Source organism: Epinephelus fuscoguttatus, linkage group LG12 (genome assembly GCF_011397635.1).
Source record: "Epinephelus fuscoguttatus linkage group LG12, E.fuscoguttatus.final_Chr_v1".
NCBI lineage: Eukaryota > Metazoa > Chordata > Actinopteri > Perciformes > Serranidae > Epinephelus > Epinephelus fuscoguttatus.
The window spans coordinates 12,669,110-12,687,370 of record NC_064763.1 but is presented as its reverse complement, the minus strand read 5'-3'; the positions used below and the strand labels follow the sequence as shown (position 1 = coordinate 12,687,370).

Sequence of the window (18,261 nt, the reverse complement as noted above, 5' to 3'; positions counted from 1 at the left end):
CTGAGTTGTATCATTAATTATCCGAATCACAGATAACATGTGACGCACATTTTAGTCCACATCGTGACACAGTCAGATAAAAGGAGTATGGAAGTGAGACAGCAGTCTATGGGTACCTTTTTTGTTTTTTTTGTTCTTTTGTTCTTATTTTTCTGGGCAGACAGCTGTTACCCAGCACCTCCACAGATATCACAATGTCTGCCTGCTTCCTGGTGATTGCCTGGTTTTAGTTGACGAATAGTAATTCCTTTAAAAAAGAGGCCAGATTAACATTACAAAAAGGGATCCTCCCAGTCCTGTCTCTAGATGTGGCCCTTGAGCCCGGACTCCATCCTTCCCGCCGACACCTGGTGATTGTCTTGTTTGATCCACAGCAATGACTTTCAACTATTCCCTGATTAATAACATTCACTCAGTGAAACTCATGATTGATCTTGATGGCTTGTGAATTATCAGCTCTACAGTTCAACACCTCCGCATCCTCCTCAGAGCCCTGTAGCACCAGAAGGGTGACAGTGATCACCCTCAAGAGATGTTATCTGTCTGACAAAATGAGTCCCAGACTTCAAATAAAGAACAGTGTGATCATGACTAAAAATAAAGAAACTATTCAAGGTTGTGAAGGATGAAATCTCCTCAGTGTGTTGACACAAACAGCATGTTCACTGTCAGCTACTATAGCTCAATGCTTCCATCTAGTGATCACTTTGGTGTAATGCACTAAATGCTTCACAAACTTTTCAATGCATTCTTCCATGGTACAGATTTTGTAGATTTTATTAGAGCGAGATCTGTCGACTGCCAGACCGACCATAATGAATATCACTATTTTAAGATCATATTTGGTTAGGTTTTTTTTCTGATGGAAGCGTCTGGGTTGTTCCTTGTCTCCGACTCTGTCTGTGATATTCATGGACAGGATCTCAAGGCGCAGCAAGGGTGGAGGAAGGGGTCCTGTTTAGTGACCTCAGAATTGCATCTCTGGTTTTTGCAGACAATGTGGTTCTGTTGGCTTCATCACACCCTGATCTCCAGCGTGCACTGGGGCGGTTTGTAGCCGAGTGAGAAGCGGTTGGGATAAGAGTCAGCACCTCCAAATCTGAAGCCCTGGTTCTCTGCCGAAGAATGGGGGATTGATCAAAACTGACCAATTGAGGTGGTTCATCTGATCAGGATCCTCCTGGGCATGTCCCACTGGTAGGAGGCCCTGGGGCAGACCCAGAACACGCTGGAGGGATAATATATCTAATCTTGCCTGGGAACACCTCGGGGTCTTCCAGGAGGAGATGGAAAGTGTTGCTGGGGAGAGGGATGTCTGAGGTGCTTTGCTCAGCCTGCTGCCCCTGCGGACCCGGCTCCGGATAAGCAGTTGAAAATGAATGGATCTAAGTAAAAGTCTTGCATTTATAACCCTACTCAATAAAAGTATTAGCAGCCAAATCTACTGTAAGTATAACAAGTACTGGTTTCGCAGTAAAATGGCCCCCATGACCATCTATATTACAATATACTATATTTATATTAGATTGTTAATACTAATGCAACCATGTGCATGTACTGTTGTAGTTGGTAGACCTCCTTTAATATACTTTATATACAGTCCGGCAGTTTAGTCCAGCAGGTCTCAACCTGGGTCAAGGTCCCTCCACAGGATCACAATATGAACCTGAGGGGCCGTGAGGTGACTAAAATAACAAACTTCACACTACTTCACAAATCTGTATCAGTTTTCTAGAAGTTTCTCTTGTCTCTGCTTTTTTGTTTGGAAGGGAAACAATAAAACAAAAACACGCGGAGATTTGCAGGAGTGTTTTATTGAGCACAAAGCAGCTGCTGAGTAACAGACGCTAAAATAAATATGATGCAAATAACATGGTTATTTTCATTCAGTAACGCTTTCTTATCAAAGTAACCATGATAGAAGATCCCACTATAACAACCTTACAGTGTCACCTGCTGTGTACCCAGTTGTTACTTTGACAGGTCTGTGTGAAAACATCTGTGACCTACCCGTATAAGACACTGCTCTGACATGCTTTACACACAGATGAAATCAACAGTGATAAAAGTAGCAGTACATGTAAATGATCCACAAGACAACAATCATAACATTGATAAAGAGCTCTAAAGAGAATATTAGAGCGATTGGTAATTTTGCACATTTCATAAACAGGAGGATTTTTGGTGATTCTTCCACACTCATTATTCCAGTCCTTATAGGCTCTTGGGTTTGTCCTGGTTGTTCATGTATTTCTGATAAACCACTCTCAGTGTGGTGAAGAAGTTTCCCATGAAGAGCACCATGTAAGAGCAGCCGCACATCGCAACCTGCACCACAGCAAAACAACAAAGCTTAGTGAGAGGATCTTTAAATACAGAACTTTATATACAGAAGTTACACAAGCTGCTATCTGTCCCAAAATATTTGTTGCCATATCCATTTTTGGATACAAGTTGTTTTCTCCTGCCGTGTATACTCGTCACAGGTACATGTTTTTAAGTTTAAGTTAGGTGTCAATGAAATATACAAAACAAAAAATACATCATAGCATTAATTATTCTATTGATGCTACTGGCAGTTGCAATCTTACAATAGCAATATTTTAACTGTGTACCCAAATTACTATTATATTTGAACAAAAGTTAGGCTGTTAGTGCGCCAAATAGTGTTTTAGATTTTTCGTATGTCCAAAACCTTAAGGCCAAGGAACACCCAACTGACTTCAATAGAGCTAGCGGCGTCAAAAGCCGACTGTTGCGTCGTCTCACGTTGCCTAGCTGACAGCCGGCCAGCATGTACGTTCTGTGCCTGTGTGAGAGGAAATAACTCTCCACACCAGCAGATGGCAGTCGACTGTATTTGTCATTCAAAAAAGGAAACTGGAAGATCATTTTGACGCTAGTTAGCGTATTAACAACAACATACAGTGTTTAAAGAACAGAGCATATTTACCGTGCACTAGTAAACAATAACACAAATCATCAGGAAACGTTTCTGCTAGAGAGCTAAATGGAAAAAGAAAAATAATCTTACCTCATATAACAAGTTCATTTTGGTCTCACTCCCTCTCAACTTTAGCTCTCTGTTTACATTCCTCACTTCTGTTTCTCTTCTGTGCTGAGCTGAACTGACAATCAGAGTGATTTCATTCACTGACGGGCTCTGCCGTCTCAGATACCAAATTCAACATGCTGAGTCAGCTGAAAAACAAGCCGACAAGAGCCAACGGTGCGGGACACACTGGGGCGACTGAAACTTACGACAGCCCGATATTGACCAACTGCCGACTGTCGGCTTGGTGTGTCAGAGCCTTCTGTGGGAAACCAATAGTATGTGAACTGCATAGTTTTTCTGGCAACATATGCCAATATGCAAACACTGGACACTATACTGGCATACATATCCCACAATGCAATGCAGTAGAGAGCAACGTTGACAACGGACGGCGTTAAAGATCACTCTGTAACATTAATAATGCTTTAATTTAAGTCTAAGTTTGTAAGAAGTGTAAAATTTCTCTTTGCTAAGCCTAATATAGTTAATAAATTATTTTTAGCTTAAGTTGGCACAGGTTACCATGGCTACATGTCTTCAACCGGCTACCGGCTAGGAGGCTGTCAGGAAGTGTGCTCAGTGTGTCCGACAAGATGCATACTGCTGTCTATTTAAACAAAAGTTGTGTGTGTGTGTGTGTGTGTGTGTGTGTGTGTGTGTGTGTGTGTGTGTGTGATTTTGGACACAGCACAAGTCTCAACAAAATCTTGTTATCGTTAATGGTCTGAGTGGGAATTAATTGTGGTAATAGAACACAAGAAAAGGTTGAGGTTGTGTGCTGTTGTTAAATTGGTGTGTCTATGATTTCTTGTTTTTTAAAGTAATATAACAGCTTATTGGGTCATGTTGCATTTTTCTTTAATCCAAACTGGCTTGATTTCTTTTAAAACATGGGAAGAGGGCAATGAGCAACGAAAGAAGACCCAAAAAATCAGCAAGAAATTAGTAAAATAGAAAATCAAAAACAAGAAAAAAAGAAGGAAATGACTCTTGAATTTAATTTTCTAAATCTATATTTTTTTCCCCTTTCATTTCATTTCTTACCAAGTTGCTCGTTGTCTTTTCTCCCATGTTTTTGAAAGACAATGCACCAATTAGCTCAGAGTTCAAAGGGTTACATACGTGTGAAAGGCGTCTGAAAGCAGCACGGGAAAAGTGATGTCACTTCAGGTTTTCAAGGGTTAAAAAAAAAAAGTTGCACATGCAATAAGAGAAGTTCCAGCTTTAACTGGTAAATGGAAATTTAAAAAAAAAAAACTTCATCTTGCTTATTGTCAAGTCCTGAAAAGTCCTGGGCTTCAACATGAGGTGTAATTTTTTTTTTTTTTTTTTTTTTTTTTTAAGCGTTTTCCTTTATTTGTTTACATTTTGACAAATCTGAGTCACTGAAAGCTGTTGGGGCGTCGAGCAGTTAATGTGTTTGCACTGTACAGATGTATTACTTTTACTGAATTAAACCAGTCTGAATTTTATGATCCTGAGCCAAGATCTCAGGTTACAATTCATAGATGTTTATCCTAAATGGACATCAGACATCCTCCCACCACTGCCAGGACTGAGAGTTATGACTCTGAGAAGAGGTGGTTTAAAAAACCTTTCTGGAAAATTTCACAGATGATGAGGGAACGTTGAAGCTCTCTGCCGTACAAACCTGCCACTCTTTACACTCCGGGAGCTGAGACATCCGGAAGAGTGTTATGCTGTTGTAGAGCTGCCAGAACTGTAAAAGGAGGAAAAGCCAACAGTCAGGAGCGCTTTAAAAGAATTTATTATTCATTTTAAACCAGAATTTCTTCCCCTTTTAATCTTCAGAATAGGCAATGATACATGTTTTGCTTTGTTATTTAATAAAAAGCTAATTAATGAACCTTTGGTGTAAATAAGCAGCGAGCATTATTAAGAGAGGCTACTCACATGACCAAAGAACAGGAAAGGAAGGAGGAAGGTCAGACCTCTCCACATCCAGGACTGGAAACCCTCTGAACGCCAGGAGAAATAAGGTCGAAATTAATATATATTTTTAGACACTTACTATAAGTGTCAGTCATCCATGAGAGAGAATAGAAACTAAAGTTGTCATAGTTGTCATATTGATATTTAAGGTGTGTTGATGGATTCATGTCATCAACTCATGCATTGAGTAACGTAACAAGTTAATGTTCCACCTTAAAAGTTGCCGGCAGTCGACCCAGTGAATGAAGTTATTTTTTCTCAGACTCCAGCTGCTGTGAGAGGCAGCAAAACATCCTTTCATTTTATAGTTACAGTTTACTAATAAAACTCTCCACAGTATGAACAGTGGTTACATGAGCCTCAAAACCAGACACAACTCAGCCCTGAGCAGAGTGACCATCTTCTACTGACCAATCAGACTGCAGTGTTCACAGCTCCACCTTTTAGTACCAGATCTGTGTGCTAGGTACCCCAACAGAGGGGGGACCAAACATGGGGACGGTAAGGAACGGTTCTATTGGTACCATCCACAACTTTTCACAGTGGAGACGGCACTTGTTTGTCTCTATCAAATTTCTTGGCAATCCTTCTGATGGTTGTTGAAATATTTCGGTCTGGACCCAAGTGGTGGACCGACCCTCGGACCATGTGTACATCATTTGTGCCCCTTCTCCTTGCATTACTTCAGAGTCATTCAGTTATGAATATAAACTGCACTCACCCACTGTAAGGTCCATGGTATGTCTTTCTCCCAGCGCTCGCAGTCTGTACAAACAGCCACTCTGGTAGTAGTACTGGAGGAACTGGACAAAGCCTACTTTGCAAACAGAGAGCAAATAAATTAAAAAAGAATTAATTGTTGGCCAAGATAGTAGATATATAGCATGTGGTGTGTTATTTACACACACTTTAAAATAAGTGTATTCAGAAAACATTGGCTTTTTTCCTTATCCGCTGTGAGGCTCCAAGAACACAGGGAGGTTATATGCTGTAAAGCCTCTGAGGCAAATTGTGATTTGTGATATTGGGCTGTATATATAAAATTGAACTGAACTGAATTGAACTTTCCTTTTGAAACTGGCAGAAGCTTTCTCATTTTTTGGTGCAAGCCTTGTTCACACATCATCAAAAGTTTGTAATCTCCTGCCACTAAAGCTTGATCAGTTCTAGCCAGATGTCTGAGAGGACTACTCTTATTAATGATTCCTGTTAAACAAAATTGTGTTTTTCAGCTTTAAAATACTGGATATACTTTTATCTCTTTGAGCCTCAAAAACCCTTAAAATGAAATTATATGAGGAGGAAAACTCATTGGAAGCCCACGATTATCAATAGAGCTTTATATATCAGGCTATCATCACATACTGTGTTCAGGGGTCACATGTCCTGTAGGATTTATTCAATTAGGCGTTACAAACCAAAATCACTGGGAACAGGCCTGAGCAGTATACTATCCCGATTAGTACCATGTGTATATTTTAAGATGCAAGGATGTAGTGCAGCTTGAGTCTCTTACTTTGGTATAGACAGTATGTTAGGAACTGGTTCCTAAACATCTGGTAGAGAGCACCTTCAGGCCTGAGAACAAACACAACATCTGGTTAGAATGAAGCACAAACACAAACTTTTATTACATTAAAGCTTGAAAAAGGAAAAGCATTTTGATGACAATGTTTCAGTCAATATATTGGTGAAAGTGTAAAACTCTTCCTCTAAATTAAAAGTGGATGACATCACTCACCAGGTGAGCATGACTCCAGACAGGAAGGTCGACACGTAGTGATGGAAAACCCACCATCCTTTGATCCTGAAACAACATGGAGGACAGTGACACTAAGGGATACGTATGGCTAGACCAACAGGATGTTATGCTACGTGTAGACACAAACTAAAGCCCCGTTTCCACCGAGCAGTACGGTACACTTTTTTTTCCGTCTCTACTGTGAAAAGTTGTGGATGGTACCATTGGAACCCCCCCCCCCCCCCCCCCCCTCGATTTCACGAAGCTCTTCGTCAGTGTATTCTGGCTCAAATAAATATGGGTGGCCATCAAACTCTGCAAAATCAAATTCCTCCTCCACAAAGTCGAAGTCTGACAAAAAGTCAGCCATTATTCTATAAATCTTCCATAAAATAAATGAATGAACTTTTCAGGCTACTGTCCGGTTCTGCCTTCCAGCTGTTGCTGCTTGTTCAGGTACGCTATGAGATCGCTGCTTGTTCTCGCGATATTTCGGCCGCGCTTTGGAAAACAGAGCTAGAGGGATAAACAAACATGGCAGCACACCGGTAAGGTAAGACAACACGTTTATATATTCTCTGACATTTATCCTAACGATATGAGGCGGTCTTTGTGGAAAAAAAGCTTGTTTAGTGTTCTATTTTGTTCTGAAAATGTCGGCGTGCAGCCTCGTTCTGTGGACGATAAACCAGGTGCAGACTTCCATCTCACCGCTGATGAGGAAATACAGCGAGTGCTGGACGGAGCAGTGAGTGACAACAACCCCGCCCACATTTAAGAGGACTGTCTGTGGTGGAAACACTAAACAGACCGAGGGTCTAGGTACCATGTCTGAGGGGTTACTGTTGGTTCCAAAGGTACCATACCAAAGTGTTTGGTGGCAATAGGGCTTAAGTTTGTGCAACCTTTTACCAATAAAGTTGCATAACACTAAATAACATGGTCATAAGCAGTGTGTCACACATTTCATGAGCCCTGAAATATGAAGGGAATAATACTGAGGACTCTACATTACAGGGCCCTGATAAGGCCTTTATGTGATAAGCTCCTGTTATCATGATATTAAAAACAGTGCAGACAGTAAATTTGTTGCAGACCTTGAGCCGTTGCTGATGAGGATACTCTCCCGGATGGTGAGCGTGCAGTAGTACCACACCAACAGGAAGTTGAACAGGGCATCTAAGGCTCTATGACAAAGACAGATAAAGGCACATAAAGAGGTTTAACACAACCAAATTCGCACGTACAATAGTGTCGCACAATAAAAATTGAATACTAATCACGATCACAAATTTGGCTTCCCACAATGAAATGAATATGATCGACTGTGACACTGAAGTTTAAAATGTTTGCTGCAAAATGCAGCAATTCCTGAGCTAACAACAGCCTCCACTCTGCTATGTGTGCACCCTCAACCAAATTATCTCAGATTTATCTACAAAGTTTGACTTGCAGCTTAATTTTTTTTGTTATATTAATGTAACCGAATATTTTAGAGCTTTTACAGTGCAAATTTATTAACATGTATGTTCCTTCATCACGATAAACGCTCGTTATTTTCAGTCATCCCACATACACCATCCTGCTGCTGTAAATATTCACTAAAGAGGCAAATGTGTATTAATCCAGGAAAAAAGCTAAATTGTGCACAGCTACACCCAAAAATGTCACCCGTAGAAGTTCTGCATACATAAACAATGTGTTGATAAAAAATCTCACCTGTAGCTGAACAAGAAGCGACACGTGAAGGAGAACACGAAGAGAATGACCGTGAGGACCAGTTTAAATTTCTCGTATTCATCTTTGTAGGCAAATCTGAAACAATGTAAATGTGATGTTGACATGTATTGTACTTTTTTAAATGACATTTTTGGAGATTGTAAGGAATGGAATATCAGTGTGACTTACTTGGACTGTTTGTTGAGGAGTGTTACATTCACGTTTCCTAAAACAAGAGTGAGGTATAACCTAAACAGGGAGAGATGTCGGTCATTCACGATGCTGACGTCTTGCTGTTTTGGAACTGTTAGAGCTCTTATAACACATTTACTGTGCCACTACAGCTACTCTGAACAGTTTCACATTTTCCATGTTTGCTGCACTATGTACAAAAAAGACATGTCAATATGAAACTCCTCTTTGTCATCTGAGTAGACACAATAAATCATATGACAGAAACATACCCGTTCTTCTTTGGCAGAAAAGCTTCCATCTCAGAGAAAGCATTTGCTCTGTCTTTGATGGAGTCCTGGATGTCAGCAATGGTTTCCACATCCTCTGGACTTAATTTGGGTGTTGGATGATTTTCTTTGCATCTAATCATGGAAAAACAAACCAAAAAAAACCCAAAACATTATGACATGTTTATAACACAGCATAGACCCAAAAGTAATAAAAGGGTTCCCACACATTTCAAATGCATCATTTTAAAGTTTTTCATGACTTTCAGCGACCTAAAATAACATTTCTTCGACCATACACAATTTATAAAATGACCCCATCTCCAAAATGCAGAACAATTTCAAAGCAGCAGAGGGGCATAGCACACACAGGTATGGAAACTTTGGAATTCATGATCTACGCGTTAAATCACACTGTCACAACATTATTCTTATTCTTCTTATTTAAATGTATCACATTCAAACTCTATTCAAACATGATTCCAGCTCACTGGCACACATGAAGGGAGAGACGGAATGGGGAGGAGAATGAGGACACACACGATGGTAAAGAAAACGTCATACATGAGCGCATGTTAGACCTACGTCAACACCTACAAAAAATCAATTTACCATTTGTAAGGATACAACGACTGGCCAGTTTACTCAGTCTAAAATGCGTCCAAGGCACTGTGACTGTGGTTAAAAATCCTTTACTGATTCATGGACCGACTGTCGCGTTTCAACTAAAGAGTCTTCATCAGGGTATAAAATACATCGGAACAGGTGTCCATCCATCCATCCATACATCCATTTTCAGCCACTTATCTGAGGCCAGGTTGCAGGGGGCAGCAGGCTGAGCAAAGCACCCCAGACATCCCTCTCCCCAGCAACCCTTTCCAGCTCCTCCTGGATGACCCTGAGGCGTTCCCAGGTCAGATGACATATGTAATCCCTCCAGTGTGTTCTGGGTCTGTCCCGGGGCCTCCTACCAGTTGGACATGCCCAGAACACCTCTAAAAGGAGGTGCCCAGGAGGATCACTGCAGTCTGATTGGTCAGTAGAGGACAGTCACTCTGCTCAGGGCTGAGTTGTGTCTGGTTTTGAGGCTCATGTAACCACTGTTCATACTGTGGAGAGTTTAATTAGTAAACTGTAACTATAAAATGAAAGGATGTTTTGCTGCCTCTCACAGCAGCTGGAGTCTGAGAAAAAATAACTTCATTCACTGGGCCGACTGCCGGCAACTTTTAAGGTGGAATGTTAACTTGTGATGTTACTCAATGCATGAGGTGATGACAAGAATCCATCAACACACCTTAAATTTCACTGTGACAACTTTGACCATTACTAAAGATTTTATTCTCTTTCTTGGACAACAGACACTTTTAGTTAGTGTCTAAAATATATATTAATTTCAACCGGATTATGTGAACTGTATATATTCTAATCCTCACTTGGAGGGAAAGAAAAGTGTTGTGGAGCATCGTTCCTGTGGGCTCCAGCAACACTAAACCCCTGAGCTTGCCTGAGAAGGACTAAATGCACAAAGCTGCTATTTTTAAATATCCCATGGAGAAAGACTCTCACTGCGGCCTGTTCTATTTTGTTCTGAAAATGTCGGCGTGCAGCCTCGTTCTGTGGACGACAAACTTGGTGGCAATGGGACATAAGTCTGTGGGGTGCGCCTTGGGTGATCTGATCACAAGTGTATAGCAGTAAATTTCTTTCGTTATAACTCAATAACTCACCCATTCACATTTTATTAAGGCAAAGTTACACATATTTATAGATGGGTCTAATCATTAACCTGTCCTGCTGGCTGTCCGATTTATACAGAGGTCATTTCAGCACTGGTACTACCTCTGATGCTGGCACAGTATGACATCAATATGTCAACAAGCTGAAATATTATGAGTATCACAATATGAATTTTTCATTTCAGATTAAAAACTATACCAGTATTATTGTACACAAGATGATACGGCACACCCCTACAATGAATGCATGAAGGCCAAGAAGAATGACATCGCTATCATTATCATACTGCACTAATCCCCGACCTTGTCCAGCGTCAACTCAGACATTCAGTGATGCTGCAGCTCGTCACCGCACTGTGACCCAATGAATCGTTGACCAATACTCACTCTTCTAGTGACACAGTGAGCTCTTTCAGTTTCTTCCTCTGACGTGCTATAGCGCCGGAGCAGCTGTCCTGCAGCTTGGTCACTTCTTCCAGCTTCTGTTTATAGAGACGATGTGTATCCTGGAGGTGAAAGAAGAAATAAATACAGTTGTGTTGAGCCGTGCCGAAGGTCAAGATGCCACAATTAAACAGGCGCAGGCTCCTCTGAAGCTGAAACAGTGACTAAACCGGCTAAAAATAACAGAAAGGTCCTTTAATGAGTAACTTGATCTTGTTTTTGTCATTAGACAGTGATATCATTTACATTTCCCATGATAATAACCTTACTTATGTGTCTATGTGCTGTCTGTGAGCTGTGACTGCTCTGGTGTATTTACACACAGAGGCTAATTGTTTCCCACTGAGCATGTGACCTTTGATGACAGTTGCCGCACAGTTAGCTGTGTTGTAATCGTGATCATGTTTTGACATCAGTGGTGAATGATATTTGAGTTCAGGGTGCCTTAGAGCACTTCCTAGTCATAATTCAACCATCTGATCAGTCACTTGGGTTCCAGCAACAACAGTAGAATGTAACTGAGTACTTTTACTCAGTACTTTGCTTTGGTACAAGTTTAAGTACATTTTTAGAAATAACATGTTTTATTAATGCATATGTTTGACAGCTATAGAAACAAGCTGCTTTGAAGATTAAGAATTTACACACGATATAGAAAAAACAGCTTGTATGAAATTATGCCAGCAGTTCAGAACAGACAAACTTAACACTGGCTCTCAACCTGCTGCCTGGGGGCCAAATCTGACCCCCACGGTTCTGGGTGGCCCCTCAAACCCTTTTCTTCTCTTTTCTCACAGGAAAAGAAATTGATTCATGCTGGGATTTTCTTTCTTTTGTTGCTGTTTTAATAGACAGGAAGCTGCATTTACATCACCTTGTGGCAACCGCCATGACAACCGTCTACCTGAAAGAGCGCTCCCCAAAAAAGCAAAGCCTTCTTAACAGCAGCTGCTGCCACGACAGTCCAGGGCTGTGATGACGGGCAGGTGCTTCGGTGAGCATCACTGACGGAAGTGCAAGCTAGCTAGCAAAACAACGACAATCAGTGAAAATACCAAAGATTTCCATGTATTTGGACAATTTGTCATTTGGTGAATATGTTATCCCAAGCCCAGTTTTTCTTCTGGTTGTCCTTTTAAGTTGCTACCGCTGTGTTGTACAACTCCAGGTATTCAGACACCAACATTATCAGCTCGCCCACCCCTTTTTTATGTGAGCATCCAAAGCCAGGCAGCTACTGCTAGAAGTTCAACGCGGTAAACTCTGTGAGGTACAGCAAAGTCTGTGCGCACTCACGTGGATGGCAACTGCTTCATACCTACTGCCATGTCTGAAACCACTTCCCCTCTGCCACCTTCCCCTCACTGACATGACTGGAGGTGAGTTACCACACAGCGGTGTGAAAGCAGCAGTGCTTCTTAATGTAACAAAAACAAAGGAGTTGATCATTGATTTTAGAAATAATAGTGCAAAGCCAAAAAACAGCCTGATATATGGTGAACCAGTGCAAATTGTGGAAACCTACAAATACATAGGAACCACATTTGACTCTCATCTCAAGTTCGACAAGAACACAGAGTCACTTGTCAAACGGGGACAACAAAGAATCCACCTGATGCGGAAGCTCAACTCTTTTAGTGTTTCGAAAACCATTTTATGTTCCTTTTATCATTCTTTTATTGAGAGTCTTATAATGTTCTCTTTTATCTGTTGGTTCTGTTGGTTTAATGGTCTGTCTGTGAAGGACAAGAACACTCTGAATCAGATAATTAGAGTCTGCTCCAAGATTATTGGAGTCCAGAACAGAACTGAGTGTACTCTAGAAGAAACGTGTGGTCCAGAAAGCAAAATGCATTATGAAGCAGGGAGACCATGTCATGTCCAGTGGATTTAATTTAATGCCCTCAGGGCGGCGCTACTATGTACCCCTGAGGAAGACAAATACTCAAACTCTTTTTATCCCTTCAGTTATCCCATTTATTCATTCTTTTTATTGATTGAATACTTATTTACGCATATTCGCACATGTACAAGGTATCACTGCTGGGAAACCATTAGTTCAACTGATTCACTGACAACTGAGAGTTGAGTGATAAAAGTTGTATGTCTATGAATGATTGTTGTATTTGTTTGTGCTTTTATTTATTGAACTGGGAGCTGTAAACTGAATTGCCCACACGGGATAAATAACGTTTTCTGAACTGAACTAAACTGAACTAAAAAGCATCAAAACAGAGCTTGTTTGTCAAAGAAAGTACCAAGTGAGGATCCACTGGATCCCCTGCCAACCATCTGGGCTCAGCCCCAAATGTCCTAAAATCCCAGAACCACCCCTGCGTACATGTGCAGCGCTGCTGACTGACCCCTAACCTCCTGTCATTTTGCAAAAGCGGCCCAAGTGCAATCCAAGTTGAGTATTGCTGGCCTGCAGACTAGAACTTCAATGTACTATATAACAGCGTATTGCACTTTACACACTCATTACTGGATTTAACAATAAGTGGTAGAAACTAACATTTACTCAAGTAATGTATAAAGTTCTAGTGGAGGAGGAACCGCTCTGTTTGTGGATATAATGGCTCACTTAAAGGAAGCAAAAACACAACTACTCTTCTTCTCAGATAATTATAAACCAATGAAAACATAGTTATGGATATTAAAATCAATTTCTTACAATGAATTCCCTTAAACCTACACACTGGACCTTTCAGTACAGTCCTGAGTTACTTAAGCGTACATGATGAAACAGTGTACAAGGAGCACAGCCTGAGCAGCATCAGCGGCTCCACAGTGGAGAGCAACAATTTCCTTGGAGTTCAGTTATCGGACAACATCACCAGGTCAGTGAACATCACTGGGATTGTTGAACTGGCCCAACAGGGACTGCGTGACCTCAGGAAACATCAACAGGCATCACCCCCTACAAACATTGTCACTACTTTCTACAGAGCCGTGGTGTGTGTGTGGTGTGCTGACATACTGCATCACCGCCTGATACTCCAGCTGTAACACTGCAGCCTCGCAGAGGGTAGTCAGGGGAGCTGAGGAGATCACTGGGGTCCCCAGAGAACCTCAAGACCGATAAACAGCTGATCCACCTGACTCTGCTGCTCAGGGTTTATTTGCACTGTTACCACATCTGTACTGGACACTTCATTCACTTTTGCACGTCATTTGGCCTGATTTTATTGGTTTTTAGGGACTGTCTTAGTTTTAGTGTTTGCTTTTATTGCTGGTGTCTGTTTCCACAGTAGTTTTATTGCTTAGGGTGTTTTAGTGTTTGTTTTTAGTGTGACCGTCCTGTTATGATGATATTTATTTCTGCACTTAAGATCTCTGAGAAATGCTCTCTCATTCTGCCCGAAATGACGATAAAGCTGACCTGGACTGTAAAGTGTTTTAATTTTACTTCACAACAGTTCAGGAGGAAACATTGTACTTTATACATTTGTTAGGTATCTGTTACTGTTACTAGTTACTCTGGAGATTAGGGCTTTTAAAACCTATAATGAGCAGAGAAAATACATTGTTAACAGTACATTAAATCACCCATTGATGATAATTATAATCTAATATTATACAGTAAAACTTCAATTAGTAGCCCAGGCTATTATTTGCTTAAAAGTCAACAGGCCTATATTTGGGACAGACGTCTACATAGGAGAGGCATTTGATTCCTTTTATGTAAAACTGTTTCTCAGCAAAGATGAGAAAAATTCTCAAATTACTTATTTGAACCAGTGTGAATATTACTTTTTATGAAAAACTCTTTTCATTCTTGTCATCAGAGGACCCTTACGGACTAAAGGAATATGAATAACTTACGAAGGTAATCAAGGAATGGACACATATTCTGAATTTATGACCGCTTCAGAGGTAATGTTGGGAGTCACCATTTTTTTCATCATGCCAGTAAATCTGAATTAATTACAGTCTGCTCTGGTGCTCATGATTTCAATGAATTGAATGGACAGATTTAATTGTAGAGAATCTAACTGAGCTAATGATGTGTAGCATCTCCATATTGACAAAAATAAAACATTTATATATGTGTGTGTGAACACAGCAGCTATCTAACAATAGCTCAAGTGGGTCACCAACAGCCCGGTTTTATACATCCAAAGAACTTCTATAAAAATAAACTGCTTGGCAACCAGGCCAGGCCTTTAATTGAGACAGGTCTTAACTTGTCAAAATGTGCAGCCACACCCAGCTCCTAAAAGGGACTGGAATTTAACGGTAAGTTTAAGTTTCACGGTAATAATGTAACAGCAGAGCCCATTTTGGCCTTGTAGTGAGTGCTTTTACTATTTATACTTTGAGTATGATTTTGAATTTTATGTTGTTCTTTTGTACAGTACGTTCTTAATGTTTTTGTTTATATGGTCATGTCATTGTTTTATTAATAGTGCTTTTGTTTATGGTAATATGCTTGCTTTGTGCTTACGTGCCCCTCTATGGATGTGCCATCATTCCACTTTTATCTGTGCTTCTATGCATTATTTTAATGTGGTTTTCTTATATACACATATACCATCGACCTGCTGGGGACTGCAGATGAGCATTAGCCTGTATGGCTAAATTAGTTGGGGATTAGTTGTATTTTACATTTGTGGTATTGCTAGAAGATCTTAACACTCCACCATTTTTTTTAAATTTTATTTCAACAATCATCTGCAACGGAAATAGCAACTCCTTGTACCCAACAAGTGTAGAGGAGTAAAAAGTACAATATTCCCTCTGAAAGTTGAAGAAGAATATGGTAGCTCAAAATGAACAACACTCAAGTGAAGTACAAGTAGCTCAGAATTGTATTTTTATTAAAGGGCTTCTCACACTTTTTTTAATTGAACATTTATAGAAAATACAAAAACACACTCGTAGAGGGAAGTGCCTATTATAAAACTACAAAGCAGAATAATGGTCAACCTTGATGAAGATGAGGAAAAAGCATATATTATATGAATAAACAAAACCAAATAGACTGGGCAGAGATTTGTCTATAATAAATACATAACAATTGTAAAAGCTAAGTTTATGAATGAAAGCACAGGGCATGCAAACTTTAACAACATGGATCGTAATTCAAAATGACAAGAATTTAGAAGGGTCGACACTGACCTTTCTTGAAGTCCTGCTAGAGTTCATTTTTTCAGTGACAAGAAAAACTACTTAAAGATGATCTGAGCTTTGTGACATGGTGCGTTATCCTGCTGGAAGTAGCCATCAGATGATGGGTACACTGTGGTCATAAAGGGAAGGACACGGTCAGCAACAATACTCAGGTAGGCTGTGGTGTTTAAACCATGCTCAGTTGGTACTGAGAAAATCTCCCCCACACCATTACACCACCAGCAGCAGCCTGAACCGTTGATACAAGGCAGGATGGATCCATGCTTCCATCTGAATGTGGTTTTTCCAATCTTCTATTGTCCAGTTTTGGTGAGCCTGTGTGAATTGTAGCATCAGTTTACTGTTGTTAGCTGACAGGAGTGGCACCTGGTGTGGTCTTCTGCTGCTGTAGCCCATCTGCTTCAAGGTTGGACGTGCTGTTGGTTCAGAGATGGTCTTCTGCAGACCTTGGTTGTAACCAGTGGTTATTTGACTTCCTGTTGCCTTTCTATCATCTTGAATCAGTCTGGCCATTCTCCTCTGACCTCTGGCATCAACAAGGCATTATGGCTCACTGGATATTTTCTCTTTTTGGGACCATCCTCTGTAAACCCTAGAGATGGTTGTGCTGAAAATCCCAGTAAATACTGAGACTAGCCTGTCTGACACCAACAACAATTCCACGTTCAAAGTCACTCAAATCACCTTTCTTCATCATTCAGATGCTCTGTTTGAACTTCAGCAGGTCGTCTTCACCATGTCTACATGACTAAATGCCTAAGGTTGCTGCCATGTCATGGGCTGATTAGTTATTTGAGTTAATGAGCAGTCAATCTGGAAATCCATTGGTTAAGAAAAAAAGGATTTTTTTTTCTTCCTTCCTACTACAATGTAAATTGTAGAATCTGTCTTGAGAGATTAATGAGCAGTTGTACAGGTGTACCTAATAAAGTGGCCGGTGAGTGTGTATATTGTGTCAGAGACAGATTGAGTCAAGTTATCCTTATAAAACAGAACATGAGAGCTAATAAACGCTGGAATAATTCATCTTCAGTGATCACTTGTTTCCTGAATAACCACAATCTCTGAGACACAGGACAGAAGTTTTCATGTATCGTGTCCACAGGCTGTTTGTAGTGGTGCTGCCCCAAAACAGAGTCGTGCTGGGACAATGACACAACAGTTCCGGTGGCGGCTGTTGACGCTTTAATTTACTTTAACTTTCCCTAAGTTATTTGTTTTTCTCGGTACAATTATCTGTGTGTGTGTGTGTGCTGAGGGCGGATCCCTTCGCCGCCTCCCACCCTCCTCTGACAGTTAGCTTCCCGGGCAGGGCGACACTTTAACGGGTGTTAGCTCGGACCGGCTCAGACGGCAGATTCATAAACTTACCTGAATTTGTTGGTAGTTTTTCTCTAAATCTTCCCATTCTCGTAAACACTCAGTCAAACCCGTCGGACTGAACAACATTTTTCTACTCTGACATGAGGAAACCTCCAGGAGTTGGGTAATGTTCAGGCTCCGCTATGCAACAGTTGAGCTGCTGCTGTCCTGTGTCAAAAGAAACACACGAACAAGAGTGACTTCCGGTCACAGCCTCCACAATAAAAGCCTTAAGTGTTTTTAGTGTCTGTGGCAGGGGCCAGAATTTTTCTCAGCAGATACCGTCGGGGGTGGACTTAAAAGAAGTATTCAGAGAAATTGTCACTGTTTAATTATTTAATCAATAATTGTTCAATGATAAAGTAAAAAATATTTTATTGATGACTTAAAAGTAAATAAAAGAAAATGTGAGATTGATAAAAATACATTGATACTTAATCCAGAGGGACATTGAGGCACCCAGTAGGTTATTACACAACACATAGAAAAACACAGATACACACAGGGATAGTGAATATAAGTCTAAGAATGAAAACACACAGCAGTAAAATGAAAGTCTTGTCCCAGGACTACTACAGAGAACTGTTACTACAGTAGATATGCTTATGATGGTGGTGCACATTTAGGTGGTTGTCAGTGCAGGGATTGCAGTGT

The 18,261-nt window shown here is 40.6% G+C and overlaps 1 protein-coding gene across 2 annotated transcripts; it reads right to left on the bottom strand.

The window, feature by feature from the left end:
• Positions 1 to 1,798: 1,798 nt before the first annotated feature.
• On the bottom strand, positions 1,799 to 17,787 carry tmem120aa (transmembrane protein 120Aa). Of its 2 annotated transcripts, none has more exons than XM_049593080.1 (12): positions 17,617 to 17,787; positions 11,056 to 11,174; positions 8,933 to 9,064; positions 8,658 to 8,717; positions 8,469 to 8,564; positions 7,847 to 7,936; positions 6,750 to 6,815; positions 6,525 to 6,586; positions 5,730 to 5,825; positions 4,970 to 5,034; positions 4,707 to 4,775; positions 1,799 to 2,328 (listed from the first exon to the last, which is right to left on the bottom strand). In XM_049593080.1, exons 1-12 carry the CDS (start codon positions 17,692 to 17,694, stop codon positions 2,215 to 2,217), a joined length of 1,047 nt encoding a protein of 348 aa, XP_049449037.1. In that variant the 5' UTR covers positions 17,695 to 17,787; the 3' UTR covers positions 1,799 to 2,214. The 2 variants fall into 2 exon arrangements, with proteins under 2 accessions (XP_049449037.1, XP_049449038.1); XM_049593081.1 differs by having other exon boundaries at positions 5,730 to 5,822.
• Positions 17,788 to 18,261: the final 474 nt, after the last annotated feature.

Bases quoted from the DNA above. Each gene is read 5' to 3' on its own strand.
- tmem120aa (XM_049593080.1), bottom strand. From the start codon at position 17,694: ATGTTGTTCAGTCCGACGGGTTTGACTGAGTGTTTACGAGAATGGGAA. The intron at 11,175-17,616 runs GTAAGTTTATGA...TTTCACCTCCAG, and splicing joins AAAACTACCAACAAATTCAG to GATACACATCGTCTCTATAA. The intron at 9,065-11,055 runs GTGAGTATTGGT...TTCCATGATTAG, and splicing joins CTCACTGTGTCACTAGAAGA to ATGCAAAGAAAATCATCCAA.